We start from the raw sequence: 21890 nt of genomic DNA on the forward strand, positions 1-21890 counted from the left end.
ACCCTACTTCAGTATATACACACTCACATACACACACATGTATGAAGACTTTTGTATATTCACAAATACAAAATCTCTCTCTCTCTCTCTCTCTCTCTCTCTCTCTCTATATATATATATATATATATATATATATATATATATATATATGACATGTTATTTATCTACACTCACATGCACAAACCACAAGTAGTCCATGCACATTCTTTTATAACTAGCTTTATGAATATACAAGAGACCTGGTACACGAATTCTGCATGGGTGGGGCCCGACTAGACCACCCCTATGGGGGCCCACTGGGCTGTGCCAGTGGGAGGGAGGGCCACAGGTGATTGGCTGGCTGGCCCTGCCCTGATCAGGGTGTTGGGGGCTGGTCAGGGGCAGGGCCAGCTGGGGGGAGGGGCTGCAGGTGGTTGGCCAGCCAGCCCCACCCCTGATCAAGGTGTTGGGGGCCGATTGGGGGCCAGGCCAGGTGGCGGGGGGGGGGGGGGAGTTGCGATCAGGGCCCAGATCAGGCTGGTTGGCTGCTGCAGTGTGTGTCATAACCACTGGTTGTTCTGGTCATTCTGATTGTTCTGGTCATTCTGCCGTTGTTCCAGTTGCTGGGCTTTTATATATATAGTTAAGTCATTTTCTTCTAGTAAGTAGTTCTCAGTGACTTCCCCAGATCCCTTTTCCTACACTAATTTGTCTCGATTTCAGCATCTGTCAGTTGGACACACCAGGGACTGTTTTCCAACCATTACGTGGTTTTGAAGGAGGCCAGGTTTAGGTTTTCAGATTTACTGCTATGTTAATAATTATGCGACAAAGAAAGATCTACTGCTCATATTCTGCTCTTGAAGCAAGTGACAGTCCCACAGGCTGAGTGGAAAGATCACTTCGCTCAGGGTGATAAGGAGAGGCTGTACAATGGGAACGTGATATCCATAGAGAAATGGAGATGAATACCTTGGGTGTCTCAACACATTTGGAGTTAAGCCCAAGAGAGAAAGTGTATAACTGAGATTTATCTCAGATCTTCTGCCAACATGTAAATGATTTTTCAGTTAGATGCTTCTGAAAACTATGGTTTTTTGGTTCTTTATTTATTTCTCAATGTACTATCTATTCCAATCAAACTCAAAACTCACCAATTAGAATGTGATCTTTTACCAAAGAAACCTAGTACGTGGGCACAAGTACTGCCCACTGCTAACGTGTTTCTCCCACTCAGGTGACCGATGGAACGGAATGTAGGCCGTACAGTAATTCCGTCTGCGTTCGGGGGAAATGTGTGCGGACTGGCTGTGATGGCATCATTGGCTCAAAGCTGCAGTATGACAAGTGTGGAGTGTGTGGAGGAGACAACTCCAGTTGCACGAAAATTATTGGAACCTTCAACAAAAAAAGGTAATGTGATGGAACAATTGCCCGTATGTGAATTGAATGAAGCTTTAGACTCTTGCAAAATTGATAAAGGAGGACTCATGGACTATCTAAGACAGGAGGGCTAGCAGGGCTCTAACACATTACGAATATGAGAAGGGAAAAAGAGGAGATGAAAAAATTTCTCCCCAGTGGAAACTCATGGCACCTCTGGAAGCAGGTGACTTGCGGTGGCCATGAGGTCAAGGTCTTGCAGTATGAACACTTAAAGAAAGGCAGTGACATTGCACTTGAGCCATATCCTGCGGGTCTGTCATTCCTGAACCATAATGTAGAGAAGGGTGGCTGGTTTCCATCTCACCTGCTCTTCTTTCCTTTTTACAAGCCCATTCTCTTTGGGCTGTATTTTTCTTGAGAAAACATTTCTTACTGAAAAATGTTAATTGCTGTGGTATAGACAACAGTCCAATTTTAACTTTCCTGGTTTCAGTTGACTCGATAAAGAGTAATGTCTGCTTCCTGATTCTTCTCATGGTCCTTGATTACATTCTTGCTTTAAACATGTAAGTTTTTAAAGTACCAATTTCTGGCATAAAATATTATGCTATCAGCTAGGATGGCTGATTCAGCTAAAGGGTCTGCTGGATGCAGTACTGTTTTTCTTCTTCACCAGAACACTCTTATCCTGAGTGCAATTGGGAAAGCATGCCTATTGTCTTCAGGTATGTGCTGTGTTGTCTTTAACTGGAGAGTGATAGGCAAACAAACGAACAGTAAGGTTTTTTTAAAGCAAGTGTGTGCCATATTGTTGTAAAAAATTATCTTTGATATGATAAAAGTTTGTATGGCTGAAGAATTTATTCTACACTTGATCTTAGCCAAAAGGCCGAGAAGCGATGAAGAATTTATTCTGAATTAATATATGCATTGCTATTCCTATTTTCTGGTGATATAATTATTCCTCTAATTGTGTTGGGCCATCTAGGTTGAAAAACCTGCAAGTCTAATTATATCCTGCATTTTTATACATTTCAAAGGTGCAAGACACCTTAAAAATGATCAAGTCTAGCCCTAGCTGGTTTGGGTCATGGATAGAGTATCAGCCTGCAGACTAAAGGGTCCCAGGTTCGAATCTGGCCAAGGGCACATGCCCAGGTTGCGGGCTCAGTACACAGTAGGGGGCGTGCAGGAGGCAATCAATCAATGATTCTCTCTCATCATTGATGTTTCTATCTGTCTCTCCTCTCTCTTCCTCTCTGAAATCAATAAATTAAAAATAAAAATTAAAAAAAAGATTTAAAAAATGGTCAAGTCTAACCCTTTTTTTTCTTTACAAATGAGGGAACTGGGACTCTGAAAATGTAGGATTTACCCAATTTTACATGGTTGGTGAATGCCAGAGTAAGACTATAACTGAGCTCATGGGATGCACAGGCCATCTGTTCAAATGAAAATAAGAAGGAAGGAAAGAAGGAGGGAATAAAGGGAGGAAGGAAGGAAGGAAGGAAGGAAGGAAGGAAGGAAGGAAGGAAGGAAGGAAGGAAGGAAGGAAGGGAGAGAGGGAAAGAAATTCAGGAACCAAATGAGAAATAACATTTTTTTAAATATACCTTATGTCCTATATATTATATATTCTTCCTACATAAACTTATAAACTACTTTTTGAATGCTAAATTTAGTGTTTTAAGTTTTTTGTAATGACAATCAATGTCTGCATATTTGACATAACATAAAAAGATGAAGAGTTTCATGATGCCAACAGGTGGATGCAACATGACCAATTACAGATTGCTTTGCCCAAGATGATATTATGTGATACAAATGGCCTGTTTAAGTCTCCCAAATACATCATCTTGGCCTGGTGTGATTTATTAAATAAACATTGATCTTGGAGCTGGAATATTTGCTCTCAAGCTCTGGCTCAGTGACTCACTAGCCATGTGACCCTAGAAGAGACACTAAATTTCTTTACTATAGAACTCCTGACAGTAGAATGGAAATGATACTAATTATCTTGCAAATTATGATTGCTTTGAGGATCAAGGGAGGCGATGCATATTAAAATATTTCATCAAGTTCAAACCTCTTCAGGAATATGACCCTACTCTTAATTCTATCCTCTTTCAGTTCTCCTCACATCAGCAAATGCCAACTCAGTCCTTCTCCAGCTTAGGTGCAAAAGCTTGAAGTCATCCTTTACTCCGCATTTTCTCTCTCACCCCACATTCATCCATCAGCATGTCCTGTCAGTCCCACTTCCAACATATATCCAGCATTTGGTTGCCCCTCACCACCACCAAGATCACTACCACCCCAATCCAGTGATCATTGCCTCTTGCCTGGACCAATCCAACAGTATTCCCACAGGTCTCCAGTCCCCTTGCCCTTCTAGCCTCTTCTTCACAGAGCAGGGAGAGCCTTCATTTGTTACATGTCAGACCATGACATTCCTTGGCTCAACACCCTCCCATGGATTCTATTTCACTGTTTTGTAACTTATAAGGTCCTAAAAGTTTTGGCTCGGCCCCGTTTTGCATCTCTTCTATACCTTCCCTTCTCTGGCTCTGCTCCACCCTCACTGGACTTCCCGAAGCTTCTCAAACATGGCAAGCGGATGAGTGTGCACTGTGTCCTCTGCCTGGAACCCATTTCCCCAATTAATGAGCCATGCTTCTCCTAAGAAGCCCTGTAGGTGTCTGTCAGATGTCACCTCCCCAGGTAGTGTCTGTCCTAAATGAAAACCTCCATCCCCATCGTTACCTTCTTACCCTGCTCTGTGTTTCTTCACAGCTCTTATCAGTAGGTACTGTCACATATTTTGTTTGCGGGGAGGAGCCGGGGATCTGACTGCCCCTCACTGGAACGTCCCTGCCATGACAGCATGCCTAGTATGGAGGATGAATCTGTTCCCCTATAACACGCACTGTTCTGAGTGCTGTGGACCTCGCCCTGCACCAACCAAGAGTCCCTTGTCCTGCCTGCCGTACTTCCCAGCAGTTAAATGAAAACAACTGCATTCATTCATGGTAGCCAGGGGAGATGCTTGATGTCCGAAGTTAAATGATGTCCAGCACGGTGTAAAGAAAATGGAAGAGTACAAAGAGAATTATTTTTTACCAAGGCACCAAGAAATCATGGCACTAATTCATGTACTTGTCTTGTGAGCTTAGTTTGGAAGCCTGTTGCAATGCTGACAGTCCCCAGTGATTATCATGAATATGACACAGACTGTAAAGAATGGGATTAAAAACAAACAAAATCTCCTACCTGATTCCCTTACCTTTCCCTCTTAATCTCCTTTATACCATGTCTGGTATCTGAATATAACCAGAACTTATTTTCATTTCATTGTTATAAAATACAAATGGCAGAGGTAAGGGTTATATGCATGGGGAGATGATTGAAAGGAGCACAGATTCAGGGTCAGGAGGCCTGGATTTTAAACCCAGCACTACCATGAAATCAGTGCTGGAGTGAAATTGTTCAAATGCTATAATCTATGCCCACTTGCTATGCTTTGTACACAAGACAAGATATCTCCAGCAGCTCTCCTAGCTTTGCTTGTGAAGCTACTATAGGTTTACACATCATCTCTACAAAACAGTCCTGTAATGAAGTATAATCCAAAGTGTATTACAAAAATAAAAATGATGGCTCAAGTTGAATGGATAAGCAGCATCATCAGCATTGCATCTTCTGTCTTCAACACAGAAGTCTGACACCTATTTGCCAGTCACTATAGACCAGATGCCCAGGAGATGGGAACTTCCCAGGGGAGGAGCCTCCTTTCCAATTCAGAAAAAAAAATTCAGGGGGAAACACAAGGTGGAGTTTTAGTGTATGAATCAGTTGCCCCAACAATCTGAACTTGAGTAAGAATTTGAAAGTAAATAATTAAATTTTACACCCATTAGTCAAACTGCATAAGCAATTTACTTATCTCTATTCAAATAACTAGGAAAGTAGAACAAAGGGACACCTTGCTATGAAATTACTTATAGAGGCAAATATTTGGACAATAGATGACTCCCTCTCTCTGGGGTAGCTCCTTGTTGCTTAATTAGCATTCCTTTCTTAGCATCTGCCACTAGCTTATGGGGATTAGCACCATTTATGCCTTTGCCCATTTCTCTGGACCGATAATGGATCTTTGGCAACCTATCTTTCTTGCCACCCCCCATAAAGCCTTGCTCATTCTATCAGGATGCTTCATGGACACTAAGCATCTGGGGAAATTTGCTCAGGCATTAAAGATTCATTTTTTTTTTCTTTTGATGATACTCGTAAGCAGTGGTCACCCAGTGAATCCAGAGTTCTAGTAGAAAGGGCAGCAGAGCCTCCACCCTGTCTCTAGTCTGTGAAACTCATTCCCCAACTAATCTGCACATTTGGAACAACGTGAGGAGCTCCAGGTTACTGCTGCCTCTGTCCTGTCCTGAAGGGCAGAGATTGAACTGGTCTGGGGCCTGCGGATTGACATTTTTAAAAGATCCCAAGTGATTCTGATACGTAAACAAGTTAATTTAAAGATTTCTAGGAGGTTGAGGGCAGGTTTTTGTGAGTTTGTGTTTACATTTATCCCAGGTTGTTCCAGAAGAGTATCCAGGAGTTTTGTAAAGATGACAGGATTTAATAAGGATGTGTTATGTTTTGTAAATTTTTAAGTGAAGTGAGTATACATTTTTAAAACAAAGGCAGGTTGCTAACATTACCCTAATTTTGAACATCTAATAAAAAATGTATATAATAGTCTAACCGCAATTCTATTTTTTTTAAAGAAAATTAAATTTTATTTATTTTTTTAGTTAATCTTCACCAGTGGGTATTTTTTCCATTGATTTTTAGAGGGAGTGGAAGGGAGGGGGAGAGAAAGAGAGAGACATTGATGTGAGAGAGACACATCGATTGGTTGCCTCCTGTTCACACCCCAGCTGGGGCTGGGGATTGAACCTGCAACCCAGGTGCATGCCCTTGATCAGAATCCAACCCGAGGCACTTCAGTGCACCGTCTGATGCTCTAACCATTGGGAAACACCAGCCAGGGCAAAAAAATAATAATTTTTGAAACCAATTTTAAAGTACACTCTTAAATACATTGAAACTTTGTGTTACCCTAAAGTAAGATTTTTTTTTAAGGTAAGACTTTTAGAGAATCTCTTTTGGTTTATCCATTTGTTAAGTGTTTGCTTCTTTTTCTCTCTCCCTCTCTCTTTCCGTCTCCCCTGTGGACATTCCTGCTTCCAGTAAGGGTTACACTGATGTTGTGAGGATCCCCGAAGGGGCAACGCACATAAAAGTCCGACAGTTCAAAGCCAAAGACCAGACCAGATTCACTGCCTACTTAGCCCTGAAGAAGAAGAACGGTGAGTACCTCATCAATGGAAAGTACATGATCTCCACTTCGGAAACAATCGTTGACCTCAACGGAACAGTCATGAACTACAGCGGCTGGAGCCACCGCGATGACTTCTTGCACGGGATGGGCTACGCCGCCACCAAGGAAATTCTCATCGTGCAGATTCTTGCGACAGACCCAACGAAAGCGCTAGATGTCCGCTACAGCTTCTTTGTTCCCAAGAAGTCCACGCTGAAAGGAAACTCTGTGACTAACCATGGCAGCAATAAAGTGGGCTCGCACGCCCCGCAGCTGCAGTGGGTGACGGGCCCGTGGCTCGCCTGCTCTCGGTCCTGTGACACGGGCTGGCACACCCGGACGGTGCAGTGCCAGGATGGGAACCGCAAATTAGCGAAGGGATGTCTTCTCTCCCAGAGGCCTTCCGCATTTAAGCAGTGTCTGCTCAAGAAATGCTAGCCTGCGGGCCTGCTCTGATGCAGAGCTAACTGGATGAGTCATCGCCGATCCGTCCTGGTGGACACGAGGTCCGCCTCGGGCGCAGAAGGTCACGCTTCAGAGTCATTGTCAACAGGGGTCCGATTATGGGCGGAATCTGCTCTCTGCGACAAACGAAGGTGTGCACCATTTCGTGGGACAGTGGCGACCCCGGAAGACAGTAACAACTCGGGAGTTGGCCAACATCCCCTGGGCCTATGAGAATGAACAAACATGATGAATGTAGAATCAGGCGACATTTGAAGAAGGCAGAACAAGAGTCTCCCCCTTGTCACCTACCTCTTACAGAATGTCTTCAAAGGCACTGTAGTCATTTTCACCCACAATACACAGTAGCTTCTTTTTACTGTTTGTAAATACATTCTCCCTTGGTATGTCACTTTATATCACTTGGTTCTATTAAAAAATATATATGTACATATATATATATATTTCTATAAAAAAAAGTGCTTGACCAAAGTAGGTCTGCAGCTATTTCAACTCCTTCCAGTTTCTGGAAAGAGCTGTGGATGTTTTACTGGAAATTTAAGACCTTGCTGCTGTTTTAATAAGACTTAGTAAACTTTCAGACAACGGAGATCACATTTTAGTCAAAAATCATTTTGACAGCAAGCATCTTCTAGAAATTCCGAAAAGGAAAAGGATCTCAGTGTATCTAGTCATTTAAATACATACACGGGTCCATCTGCTTAAACATTTGATGGCCTGTATTTTTTCAGGCAGACAGCCAAATTATTGCATAATTAGGTTGTAGAAATAGTGTTTGCGTGTGTGTATGTTATTGGTATTCACGAGTCTAAAAATTAGTTCGCTCCTGTTAGAATTTAAAAGGGGCAAAAAAATCACACTCCACCATATTTTCCATGTATATTTTCACAATTGCTTTCCCTTTCCGTGGCTCTCATCTGGTATCTCACAATGTGTAATATATATGAAATACACCCGGCAAAGAGTTTTCTAATCACATTCAACACTCTCACTACTGGTATGCCTCTTACCAGCAAGCCTTTAAAAATGTGTTTGTTTTTGCGTATTTGTTTTGTTCAAAGGTTGGGTAAGATCTTCAAGGTTTTCTCCTTCTTGTTGACTTAGTTTAATAGGAATATTAAAGATCACTTAATAGTTAGCTACATCTAGAAGTGATTACCATTAATGTGGCTAGTGCAAGAAAAAAAGTGGTTATTAATAAGACTGTTTCCACACCATATAGGCAATAATTTCTTGCATTTTTTAAAAAAAAATCCAAGTATACTGATACTGCACTTAAGATTTTTCCCAATTGGAAAGCATTTGGTTGTACAAGTACGTGTTTAAGTGATGAAATATGATGATTTTTGAGAAGTGTGTTGCTTTTATTTTCATAGCCTGTCTAGACAGGTTGTAAGTTTTAATAGTTAGACATGGAAAATTTTTGCAATCAGATGCCAGAAATCTCTTTTTAGATAGTAAACTGTATCCCTTCACCCCATAGCTCAGAAAATCTAAAGTGTTTCATTTCATTTGGATTTTGTTTTCTTTTTGAAATATCACAAAGCCAATTGTTTTTATAAAATTGTATAATAATAATACCAAATGTGCCTATTGTGAAGATTTGCATATAAGGATATTAGGGGACCATTGTTTGAGTTCCCTTAAGCTCATGAGAGTTTATTTTTATTATAAGATATTTTTAATATAAAATAATTATGTAATTCATCTTGCTACATCACATTCATTTCAGTGGGTCTCACTGTTTTAAGTGTTTTCTTAAGAAATTATTTGGTAGAACAAATAATTATTTTACAAAACTGATCACCATCATTTGGATTTTTATAAACTGATTTTGCTTTAAATGTAGTAATATTTTCTTAATAAATTATCAGTTGGAGAAATGAGGCCTGTACAAGCCAGGTAACCTACATTTGATGGAGATCAACCAGATATCAGGGACAGGGAACAAATCTATTCAGAGTAGTCAGGAAAAAAATTAAAATCATACTGACCATTTGACTATGCAGAGAGAATTATTAGAGAGGCCAACATTATTTTTTACAAATTTCAAAATAATTATAATCAAGTAATTCGGTTTTGACAAAGTTTGATTTTATCTTTTGTGGGTATATTGACGGCAACATTAAAAGATAATTGAAGAGCAAACATGATTGTCTCCTACTCTGCTTCTCTATACTGGATTCATAGATTTTTAATATGATTTATCAATGATTCATTTTCCCCCAAATAATGAACTTTTACACTTTTGATTTGAACAATCCTAGAAAGCTTAGAATGAATAAACCACTATTCCATGATTTTAAGGAAGTTTCTTTATTTTATTTTTTTGGTGTTTATTTTTTGTTGTTGTTTTGTTTTGTTTTTACATGAGTATCAATAGATTGACTAAGGAATGTATGTCTAAACTCCTGATATAAGTGATATAGGATATAGACTGGAAACTGAAGTCAGGTAAATTGAGTATTTGGTGGATATAAGGAATGATAAGCAAAGGGAAAATCCTCTATAACACAACCTAGTTCAGTCCAGTTTGACTTAGGACTATTCCTTTCACTTATGGTAGTTGCATATTGAATAAAGAATCTGGGATTCATGATGCTAGAGGCTGCTTCCTAAAAAAGTTTGTCTGAAAACGCTCAGGTTAGTAAGAATCTAACCTCACTCATAAACTAAACAGTCCAGATTAAGTTTTATTAAATAAAAGGTAGCCCAGAAAAAAAATAGCATTTATTTCTTCTAGAACAGTAAAGGTCAAATTAAGCCCTGCCTTGTTTTTTAGGGACTTAAGGGAATTGGTTGAATTTATTCAATGAATTCAATTTACTTTGCCTTCCTGTGGAAACAGTTTTATCACATTAAACTAAGAATTAAGGGATTAATCACAAACAAACAAAGTTGCAGCACTGAAAAAAAGTAATTTATTGTTTTTGCAACTGGTATGTGAATTTGTGTGATAAAATTATTTATTCTTATTTAACAAAAATATGTGCAAATTCTATATTTAAAATGTTTTGCTGTTGTCCTCTTTTATAATTTATGCTTCATGTTTGTGTATGAAGTACACTTTGTGAGTTTACATAATATACAGCACTGTTTGCTTTTGTATTTTTTTTACAGAGAGCTTTCTGTGTGAAACAGGTGTATATGTATATATTCCTCATGCATCTTTATTCTGATACTATAGCTTTCCTTTCTAAGACATTAATTTAATATTTCATGACCAGTAGTGTTCATTAGTTGTAGTTATATTAACAAGTCTTTTGGGTTCCATAAATACTGATTTTTCCAAGTCACAAATAAAAACAAACGCTTATTTAAGTAACTTTGGTCCAAGTTTTAAACTTGGGTACATAGATAACCTGGAAGCTTCCCACTGAAGCTGAGACACAGTTGAGAATCACGTCTATCATTTCACTGATAAACTTGGACAAAGAGTTGTTGATGAGTTATATGAAAGTTGTATACACACAACCTCCAAGTGATATCAATGATAATAAAACCAAATATTGCCTTTTGCTGCTTTAAAAATGAATATCACTTAGTCTCTAGTATCTATAGAATTCTGTAGATGAGAGTAAACAAATTGGATTTAATTGATTCCACTGTTAGCAGTCCTAACTGGTTCTACAAATATGGGGTCTAATTTGATAAAGGGTGACTTTTTACTACTACCAATGCCTCTCATGGTGTGGTAACAGGGCTTGGGACAGGCAGGGACCTCTCAGGTCACATCAGCTTACCCCTGATTACGACTTCACAGTCTGGTCACAGCAATAAGGCAAAGCATCCTGGGACACACAATTGGCCAGATCAAACTCTGGCTCTAATGTTTTTCCCATTGACTCCTTCCATATTATCAGGGACATTTGTTGTGGTTTAGATGAGGATAGCAGCCAAATTTAACAAAGCTCAGGACTTGTGCCATGACTTAAAGTTCACTGTTTGTGAAATAAGATTGAATGTGATAATGACCAAATTTTGCTGATAGTTTGTGGCTGAGTGTGAAATCTCATTGGCAGGATTGGTAAATACTACCACCCTATTTATAATTAAACTTGAGACCATAAGAATACCTTATATTTTTAACATTTCAAAGCTACAAAAGAAATGAATAACCATGAGTCCAGAAATGAGGATCCAAAGCTGTAATAGAACCAAGTTCTGGGTCAAGGTGATCTATCATTTAGACACGCAGAAAAGGAACTTGGATGTTTTCTCTATTATTTTTTTCATTCACCAACAACCTGTCGTTTTAGATTGTCTAACAAGTAGATCAACTGAACTCACTAGTCCACTGGAAAAAAAACAGTCTTTCTAAGAGCTTCCTGCTAGCAGGAACTACAGAAATGACTTCTCAAGTTATATCATCATGAAACACATCAATCGATAACTCATAATTGTGTTCTGGTCCATTAATGTATGGGAACATAATGAAATAAAACCCATGCATTAGTGAAATAATACAAGGAAGTAGACATGGTGTTCAGACCAGAAAAGCATTTAGTCTGGGAAATGGCTTTCTGGTGCCATGATACTGTAACTCAATACAGATTTTGTGGGGGAAAAAATACATATTTTTTTAGAAGATGCTGATTTTACAAGAGAATAAGATTTAAATGTATGTGCTAGCTAACGCAGTTAATTGCACCTTCCTAACATACTAGCACTTTAGCAATAAGCCTGCTGTTTGTGGTCCTTGTGCCATAGCTCCAACTGGTCCATGCAGACAGTCACAGGTGGATGAAAAAACAATAGTGGCCCATCGCCCTATAAGGCACTGTCACATCGGAGTGAACCAAGTCTAACACTGTGAGAAAACTGTGATTTAGGAATAAAACAGGGCATTCTTTTTTTTCCATTTTCCTTTGGCACATCCAATAAACAATGATAATTTCCTATCGAGGTGCTAACAGCTTCAGTGATCAACTATCAAATGTGGTATTTCTGAGTTACTATTTTATTCTACGTGATGTTTCTGTTTTCAAGAAAGAACTAAGTTTTGTTTTGGCTTTTCTGTTTTTGTCAAGGCTGGGCATACCTTGATACGCAAAGTTAAGGGAGTTGCATCTAATGGTCATTCTGATCAGCAGGGTACAGTGACACAAGCTGTATGTACATGGAAAATATTTCAGGTGACATCAAAACTTGAAGAGTAGCAGGCTGGAGTAGCTGACTGTTAGAGGTCATGTTTCATCCTTTTACTAAGGCATCAGAATTCTTCTCAAACATTCCTTTTCAACATACTTATTTGGTTCTTAGACACAAACAAATGTCTATGTATATTTGACCTGACTTTGTTTAAGCTTTGCAACATTTTTTTGTCTATAGTAAACACATGGCTACTGTATCTCAGTCTTAGCTTTAATAATTCACAATATATTAGAAACACTCCGCCCCACACCGAGAGCATATTGAGACTAGATCACACTCTGTGTACTTTGTGAGACTAGACTTTTGACTAAGAAATGCCTAGTCCTCTGGATGGTGTGTTTGCATTATACATTTAGCATGACATAAATGTCGGAGTTGACAAACACTGCTTACATTTTAGTATCACATATCTGTCAGAGAAAATCACGCACATGCTTTGTAAATAGATTGCCGATAATTAAACAGGTTGTAGAAATATGTTCAATTTGATGTGAGCAGTGGCACAAATATTTGGTTTCTGTATTCAAGTCTGTGAATAAATTCAGGTAATAAATCTACGTAGGTAGAACTGAGTATTTTTAATTCTTGAAAGGTGCTTGCAAGGTAGAATAAAACAGTGAAGATTTACATGTATATAAGCAGTAAAATACAAGCTGCTCATGAGCCCTGTTTTTCCAGAAGTAATGACATCTTTCTGTAAATATAATGCCGTTGAAAAAGCAAAAAATCTTTGAAATCTAAGACAGATCTCATTTAAAATGTCTCTTCAGCTTTGGCAAATTTCAAACCAGAATTGACTATTGAAAGCATTACTATGTCCTATAGCCTGCATTCCACAACAGCTCTGTTATTCGGGTAAAGCACTTGAACTGAGTCATTTGGGACCTATACTGTAATATTTTTCATTGAGGAACAATATCCTATTTTGTAAAGCATTTCCCTATGTGTGACTTCAAACTGTAAAATTAAACATTGGCTTTGTGGTTTCAGTGAGCATAATAAATGTAAACTGTAAACTAGGGTAAAGTATGTACTGCATATAATATGTTTTAGAGCTGGAAACTATTGTCCACTTATTTTAAATATTCTTATAATAGCAGTAGAACCCAGCTAGGTCTTAAGGAAATTCTAGGCTCTCTATAATTTCTACCATCCCTCATCCACTTCGGCACAGACAAGTAATACTTTCTCTGTCTTAAGGTTCTATGGAACTATTGCTGTAAGTCTTCTTACCAGGCTGCCATCCCCTATGTCTGTCTAGTATCAAAATTTTGGTATTTAATTAAAAGAGCAAGCAACATAATCTACCTGGATCACCTACTTTTTTAAAGGTGCACTTTTTCTAGCTATGCATGCATGGAAATTCAAAAAGAATTGACATTCACTAGCAAAACCCTATTTATTACCACAAATGTGTGGTATTAGGTTCCTAAGGACATCATTTCCTTTTAAACCTGAAATCCTAACTATTCAGTATGCATTGCAAACATTCCATTTCTCTCTCATATCAAATAATATTGCAGAATTGTGTATTTTTTCATCTTAGTAAGATGTCTACTTTTTAAGAAATAATTTAAGACACCTATACTTTTAAAAATATCATACATAAAGAACCACCCTAAGTGGCTAAGATTTGTTGAACATCTCTTGGGTCAGGCCCAGAGGTATTACCTCACCAGCTTCCTCCCACATGTTCTTCTCCGTGACCATTTTGACCTTAGTCTTAAGAGTCCAATATCATGGATGACTATCACACCATAATAACTGTTAATGGTCATCCAGCTGTTGCCAAGTGCCAGGCACTGTCATAAGCACGTTAGACATTTATTTTCAATTATTAGCTTTTTTAAGCACTGAGAGTCTTAAATCCTTTTAGACTGTGAGCCTGATGGAAGGATTTTAGGTTGGGTGGAGGACTGTGTTAGTTAGAGAAATGAGGGGAAGTGTTTAGATGCCCTAATGTGTGGGCCTCCTGTGTAAAACCAAGGGGGGTCCTAAAATTCCAATAAAAATGGCAAGGAAACTCTGGGGAATCAGGCAAAGCAGCAAGACTAGAGGCAAGAGCTTAGCGTGTACAAAGGACTGTTGTTTAAGGAGAGAGAATTTGATTTAGAAAACTAGTAAATTTCTCGGAAGGATTAAAACAAAAACTTATGGTATTTAACCTTACAAACTCCCTCACAGCTAATAATGAGCTAGTTCAGACAAGGTCCAAGGCATAAAAATGGCCCTGGGGGTAGATTTTAGATTTGTAGTAGAATGAACAAAGAAGATGGTTAGAAAGGGAACTAGAGATGTTGGGAAAGTCAAAACTGTCTTTAATTCCTAGATTGTGTAGGGTGTTCCTTGATATATTATTGTTTAATCTGTTCAATTAAACTTATGTTTTCCCACAGAATGAAATATTATGGGTCTTAATGTAGACACAAGCGAAGGGGCGTTGCTTTCCCTTAGTTCCACTCCAGGGCCCTCTCATAGGTTAATAGCATCAAATCCCAGAATGATTAACCCTTTGGGGCCGTTCCCAGGGAAGGAGGAAGATAGGAAACACTCTGAGAACCTCCTTGTAACAGGAAGTTATAATATTTGTAATATAGATTTCTCTTTCCACTTCTAGACGCCTACATCATTTTGTCTCCCTATTTCAGCTTTCTTTGGCATTTGTCTTGAATTGTAGCTACCCACCTTTTGCTGTTGTTATTATTAAAAACATCTACCTATTGGACAGCAGGAAAGTATCTTTTTAAGTTGCTTGTAAGTAGACTAATCACAAAACAGTGGCTGAACTAGTTTTTGGTTAAAAAAAATATATATCTCTACAGTTGGGAATACTAATTTATTCATCTTCCAAATACTGGTAAGTCTGGCTCCTCCTAGACATTGTAAGGAATGTATCCACATTTTTTCTTTACTCCCCAGCTCCTCTGCTCTATTTGCCCATTAAAAATGTTTTGTCTTGCTCCTCAGATCTTAGTTGTATTGTTGTGGGCAGTTTTGAGATGGGAGCTCAGATTTGAGAGCGGGAAAGGATCAGGCAGAAAATACAAAAGACATAAGAACCTATATAATTGAAGAAGGGACTGGAGCCGTGACCCACTGCAGGTATGTCAGACAGAATATTCGTGTACAGGAATAAGCAGTAGCTGTCCCTTCCTTCAAGGTTATGCTGAACAGCCACTTCTTAGCTTCTGCACGGCTGCCACCGTAGTTCAAGCCATCAATCTTTCTACCATGGACAACAGCAAATGCTTCCTAATAGGGCCTCCTGTTTTCTTCAGCAGCAAGACACATTAGGGCCATGTCAGATCATTTAACTCCTTAGCAAAAATGTCTCCCATCCCTTCTTGTCTTAGTCAAAATGAAAAAGTGTACATTCCATGACCTTAAAGCCCCATGGGACCAGGGTCCCGCCTCCTATCAGACTTCCTCTCCTATTTTCTTCCCCCTGGTCCAGGGCTTCAGCTGCTCTATCGTCTTGCTGTTTACTTACTGTACTAAGCAGGCATCCTGTCCAGAACCATTTGCCTAGAATAGTGGTTCTCAACTTTCTGGCCCTTTAAATACAGTTCCTCATGTTGTGACCCAACCATAAAATTATTTTCATTGCTACTTCATAACTGTAATGTTGCTACTGTTATGAACTGTAATGTAAATATCTGATATGCAGGATGGTCTTAGGCGACCCCTGTGAAAGGGTCGTTTGACCGCCAAAGGGGTCACGACCCACAGGTTGAGAACCACTGGCCTAGAACATTCTTCCCCAGAGAGAGGCTTGCTTCTTCTCTCCCTTCACACCTGTGCTTAAATGTTATCTCTCAGAGAGGCCATCCCTCACTAGAACCATTCATCCTTCATTGTTCCTCATGATACTTAACACTTGAAATTTCATTATATGCTCATTTTTTATGTTTCATACCACATATATGCATTTATGAACACAAATATATGTATTTTGAGGGCTCTGTTTTTGTTTTGTTTTCTGGTTTTTTTTCACTGCCATATTGCCAGCTCCTAAAAGGCGCCTGACATATAATAAGTACTTAGTAAGAAATTTTACAATGTATGAATGAGTGAACGGATGAATGAATAGATAGCAATCCAGACAGATAATCATTATGAAGGGAGTTCAGAAAATGGTCAACAGTGTCTTTGCAAGTGGACAAAATGGGATATTGAAAATATTTTAAATGTGTGACACTGACATTTAAGACAAAAAGCAAACCAGGGGTAGGCCAGGAAAGTAGAGAAACCAGAAGAGATGGGTGGTAGCAAGAACTCAGCTCCTTGATTTTTTTAAAATATATTTTATTGACTTTTTACAGAGAGGAAGGGAGAGGGATAAAGAGTTAGAAACATTGATGAGAGAGAAACATCGATCAGCTGCCTCCTGCACACCTCCTACTGGGGATGTGCCCACAACCAAGGTACATGCCCTTGACCGGAATCGAACCTGGGACCCTTCAGTCCGCAGGCTGATGCTCTACCCACTGAGCCAAACCGGTTAGGGCTTGATTTTAAGACAGATCTTCAGTTCCTGAGATGATATGTGGTGGAAGCAGAATTCCAAAGAATTTCCTTCATAATTCTCATCCCTTCATCATTCAATCAAACACTAGTCCAGATATTACTGTGAAAGTATTTTGCAGAGGGAATCAATGTCACTAAACCAACAAACCTCAAAATGGTAAGTTTTCCTGGATTAACTGGAGAGGAGAGGGGGCAATGGAATCATATGAACTCTTAACAGCAGAAGAGAAGGGCAGAAGGAGAAATCAGAGGCATTCTGAAGCATGAGAAGCATTTTGTACTCCATTGCTGGCTTTGAAGACGGAGAAATGGAGCCGCAAGCCAAGAAATGCAGGTGGTGTCTAGAAGCTGAGAACAACCCCCAGCCAACAGCCAGCAAAGCAACAGGGATCTCAGTTCTACAGATGCAAGGAACTAAACAACAACAACAACATGAAGATGCTTGGAATCAGATTCATCCGCACAGCCTCCAGAAAGGGAGGCAGCCCTGTTGATATCTTGATTCCCACCTGGTAACACCCAGAGCAGAGACCCAGTTGAGCCATGCTGAGCCTAGACATCTGTAGAACTGTGAGAGAATAAATTGGTACTGTTTTAAGCTGCTAAATGTGTAGCAATTTGTTACAGTACTTAACAGAAAATGAAAACCAGGAAAGATCTCAATTTACAGTGGAGTATTAGGCTATCAACTTAGGTGCATAAGCAGAATGAACAGGGTAAGACGCAGTTACTAGGACTTCATACAGTACAGAGGGAGGGGCGTGCAAAAGCAAAACACAGAATCTTACTTACTGGAACTGGCACAATGTCTTGGAATAAGACCATTTAAGCTACCTTTGATAGGGAATCTCTTGGGCTGCTAGACATATAAACACTCTGACTCAAGGACATATTAGTAAAATCAGAATCTGTAGCCGCAGTGATATGAATAAGCAAAAACAAGGTTGAAAACAGGGGCAAAAGGAATGGGAGTTTATGGATGGGGGGGATCGGTTGCCTGGATTAATGTTTTCCAAAATGCAACTAAGAAATCTTTCTTTGGCATTAAATAAGTGAAGAAAGGTTTTGATCAAATAAATTAAAATGGTAACAAAGGTGTTCTGATTATGCATTGCTCTTAACAAATCACCCCAAAATTTAGTAGTTTAAGATGACATTTTATTGATTTCATGTGTCAAGGCTCGTGTGTCTGCCCTTCACATCGCCTGGGGTCATTTGATGAGATTCATCTGGAAGCTTGCCTGGGCTGAAGGACCCAACACAGGTTCACTCGTATGTCTGGTGCCTTGGCCATGACTGAGAGAAGGTCAGTCTCAGCTATGCCCCTCCCTTTTCACAGAGTCTCAGCCTTTTCCTGTGATCTCTTCAGCAAATTGCAGTCAGTCTTCTCACAAGGTGGCTCAGGGTTCCCAGAGCAGGTGTTTCCAGCCCAGCTGACTTGGCTCAATGGTTGAGCATCGACTCATGAACCAGGAGGTCAAGGTTTGATTCCCAGACAGGGCACATGCCCAGGTTGCGTGTTTGATACCCAGTGTGAGGTGTGCAGCAGGCAGCTGATCATTGGTGTTTCTTTCTCCTTTCCTCTCATCATTGATGTTTTTAATCTCCTCTCCTCTCTGAAATCAATAAAAATATATTAAAAATATAAGAGCAGATATTTCAAGAGAACCAAGTACAACCTGAAATTCTTATGGCAGAGACTTGGGAGCCCTGGAGTATCCCGTTTTAACACAACTAATTAAAAATGTACCAGTGTGTAAACCAGTGACACTCAAAGATCCTTCCTTGATTTTCTGAAAGTTAAAAGATGCCATTTTTTGCACTTTGGTTATCAGCATTTTAAAGTCTTTTTTTCTTTGCAAATGTATTTCAACATTCAAATCAATGGAAGTATTCATTTTAAAAACAACAATGTTTAGAAATATAAAAGCATAATAGTTAACAATCAAGTGGAAATTATTAGCCTCAATATTCATTTGAGTACAAAACAAGCAAGCCACAGACAGTAAGTCAGACAGTCCTAATTCACTTGGTGCACCAGCCCCGACTCCAGGGAATCTTCTTCCTTGGGTGGGGAAGATGAATTGATTCTCACTGTTATTTTTATTGTTGTTTTGTTTTCCAAGTCTGCATGCCTTTCCCTGAAAAATCATTTCAACGTGCATGCGTCAGGAGTGTCTGACTTAAGGCAGCCTCCAATTTAAGACTGCAAAGAAAGCTTTTGGTATCAGTTGTACATGTGGAAATTGGACGTCTTTATTTTCCAAAATATATTAAGCTGAATGTATACAATAGCATAATAAATTGTTTAGTCGTCTGCAGGTCATTTCATAAGAAACTAAAATCCCTCTAATTAGGAGGATGAAAACTTAGGAAATGTGCCATAGAATAAATGTGTCTACCTCCTTAATTTGGCTCTTTATTGTAGCTGTGGTCAAGTTCCTGTTCCTTTCAAGTGATAGACCTCACTCCTAAATCCTACCAGTTCCTCTACGTTGGTCCTACTGTGGGCCAGTCACATATTTGCTGAATCTGTATAAATCCATCAACATAGAATTTAAAAGGCATTTGCTGAAAATGGATCTAGAACCCATAGAAAAGACAGTTATATATTGCATCTTTATCCTATTGAAAGAATAAATGCATTTTAATTTTGGGAGTGTTTCTGGAGTCTATTATTTTTAAACTCATAATCCAATAGAGATTAGACTCCTAAACCGTTTTTTTTTTTTTTTTTTTGGATTTTGGCATTAACTAGTCTCCATTATGGGAGCTCAGTGATAGAATTTAATATGAAATCAGGATTGTCACTGAACATACTTTTTTTCTTTTTAAAACATTTTTAAACTTTTAAGAATGGAAATCTCTTCAAATAGAGGCTTTTTCTGGCTGTCTAGATTTCCCAACAGTTTTCTTCTCTCAGAGTATTTTTCCTTTGTTCTTCTATTTCTCCTTTTTTTGAAAAATCCATATTGTATGAGAACTTACAATTTCTTGAGCCAAATACCTCTTTAAGAACCTGATTAAAGCTGTGGTTCACTTCCTAAATGCACATGCACACAAAATACTATATACAGTTTCTAGAGAATTCATGGACCTCCACAAGAAATTCCAGTGTAGCAGAAGGAAAAATAAATATGTTGTAAATAGAAATTTTCTAATAAACAACTTCTTGCAAGTGAAAATTTTGCTCTTAAGGTGAGAACATATTTATATACATGGATAATTTTAAAATATTTTTAGTAATTACTTATGTATGTAAGCTGTAATAATATTAGGGTGCAATAACAATAATATAGGGTTCCAGTAATCAATGATCTCAAGATAGGGAGAGACAAATTATATTGCTATGGAATAGTTTCTACAATATAGTTAAATACAGTGGCAGTAATGTAATATAGTAAGAAGCAATTAGGTTTTTCAAGTGTATTGATGCAGTTACATACACACTGTATATATACAGTGATGCTCTTCCTATTATACAGTGATAACATATGTTGCAGATACTGCTGGTGCTAACATCATTTACCCTCCCTTTTTACTCTGTATGAACAAGTGTAGGACAGATAATCAGCAAGAGACTGGGTCCTGGAACAGCTGAACTAATGCTAACAATCAACCATCTTTGAAATTCTTATTTTGTGAGAACATTTTTAAAAGTTTTAAATTTGCACTGAATTTTCTCTTTCTTGCAAACAAAAGCATTTCTAATTGATTCAAGTTCTCATTTCAATCCTGGGAATCATAATTTAAGAATAATATAAATAGATTGTCTCTATTAGGGGAAAGAAATGAGAAAGATGAAGGAACTTAAAACTACATCCTATATTATAGGATAAAAAGGTTGGAAAGGGCCTTTAGAATGATATAGTATACGCTTTCAAATAGTTGATGGACTACCATGGGGAAGAAAAATTATAATTATCTACACTAATAAAAGAGAAAAATGGTAATTGGCGTACGACGATACCCTTTTCATTGGCTAATCAGGGCTATATGCAAATTAACTGCCAACTAAGATTGGCAGTTAACTGCCAACTAAGATGGCAGTTAATTTGCATATGTAGGCACAATGCAGGGAGGCGAAAGGGAAAGCAGGAAGAAGCCCCCTGCCACTGACAGTGATCGGAAACCCAGGGGGGAGCTAAGAACTGCCCCCCAGCCATGATCAGAGAATCAGGCGCCTTTTCCACCCTGGCCAGTGATAGCAGGAAGTAGGGGTGGAGCCAGCGATGGGAGCTGGACACGGTCGAAGCTGGCAGTCCCAGGACCTAGGGGCCCCTTGCCTGGGCCTAAAGCGGAGCCCACGATCACGGGGCTGCTGCAGCTGTGGGTCCCTGCTGCCCAGGCCGAACGCCTCAGCCAGAGGCATCCTGCAGGGGCAGGGGCGGAGCCCGTGTGATTGTGGCACCCCCCGCTGCCACTGCGGGTCCCCGCTGCCCGGGCCGGACGCCTAGGCCAGAGGCATCTGGCCTGGGCTGGGGGCAGAACCAGTAATGGGAGGAAATGAGGGTCCCCTGCCCAGGCCTGACGCCTCTGTGAGAGGCGTCAGGCCTGGGCAAGGGGCCGATTCTGCAATTGGAGGGTGATGGGGGTCAATGCCTGAGGGTTCCCAGTATGTGAGAGGGGGCAGGCTGGGCTGAGGGACACTCGCCCCCGCCCCACACCCAGTGCACGAATTTCGTGCACCGGGCCCCTAGTTTTATATAACAGAAGAGTAGAATTAAAATCAGTGAGTTGGAAAAAAAATAAAACAAATCAGTGAGTTGGTCAAAATAGTAACCAATGTAGAAAAACTTTCTACCATTCACTTTTCTCCCAAATACAGGTGCTTCAGAAATACTGTAACTGTGGAGATTTATTTTTACCACTCCCTTCTCCAGTGAAAAGTTTTCTAAAAGTGTTGCTCTATGCTTTGTGTGCATATACATTGCTTTTAAATATATTTAATTAATACTTGTCTTATTCCTTTCCATGATGTAGACTGCTATAGACATCATGC

At 39.3% G+C, this 21890-nt stretch overlaps 1 protein-coding gene and 1 pseudogene across 1 annotated transcript in view; one reads left to right on the plus strand and one right to left on the minus strand.

The window, feature by feature from the left end:
* Positions 1 to 10532, plus strand: part of ADAMTS5 (ADAM metallopeptidase with thrombospondin type 1 motif 5) — a 48329-nt gene extending 37797 nt beyond the window's left edge. The window contains exons 8-9 of the mRNA XM_059686775.1: positions 1217 to 1392; positions 6613 to 10532. Of these exons, the coding sequence (XP_059542758.1) occupies positions 1217 to 1392; positions 6613 to 7180 (744 nt within the window). The 3' untranslated portion in view covers positions 7181 to 10532. The remainder of the gene's footprint in view (positions 1 to 1216; positions 1393 to 6612) is intronic.
* LOC132231960 (U2 spliceosomal RNA) lies at positions 2161 to 2266 on the minus strand (annotated as a pseudogene).
* Positions 10533 to 21890: the final 11358 nt, after the last annotated feature.

Source organism: Myotis daubentonii, chromosome 3 (assembly GCF_963259705.1).
Source record: "Myotis daubentonii chromosome 3, mMyoDau2.1, whole genome shotgun sequence".
Classification (NCBI taxonomy): domain Eukaryota; kingdom Metazoa; phylum Chordata; class Mammalia; order Chiroptera; family Vespertilionidae; genus Myotis; species Myotis daubentonii.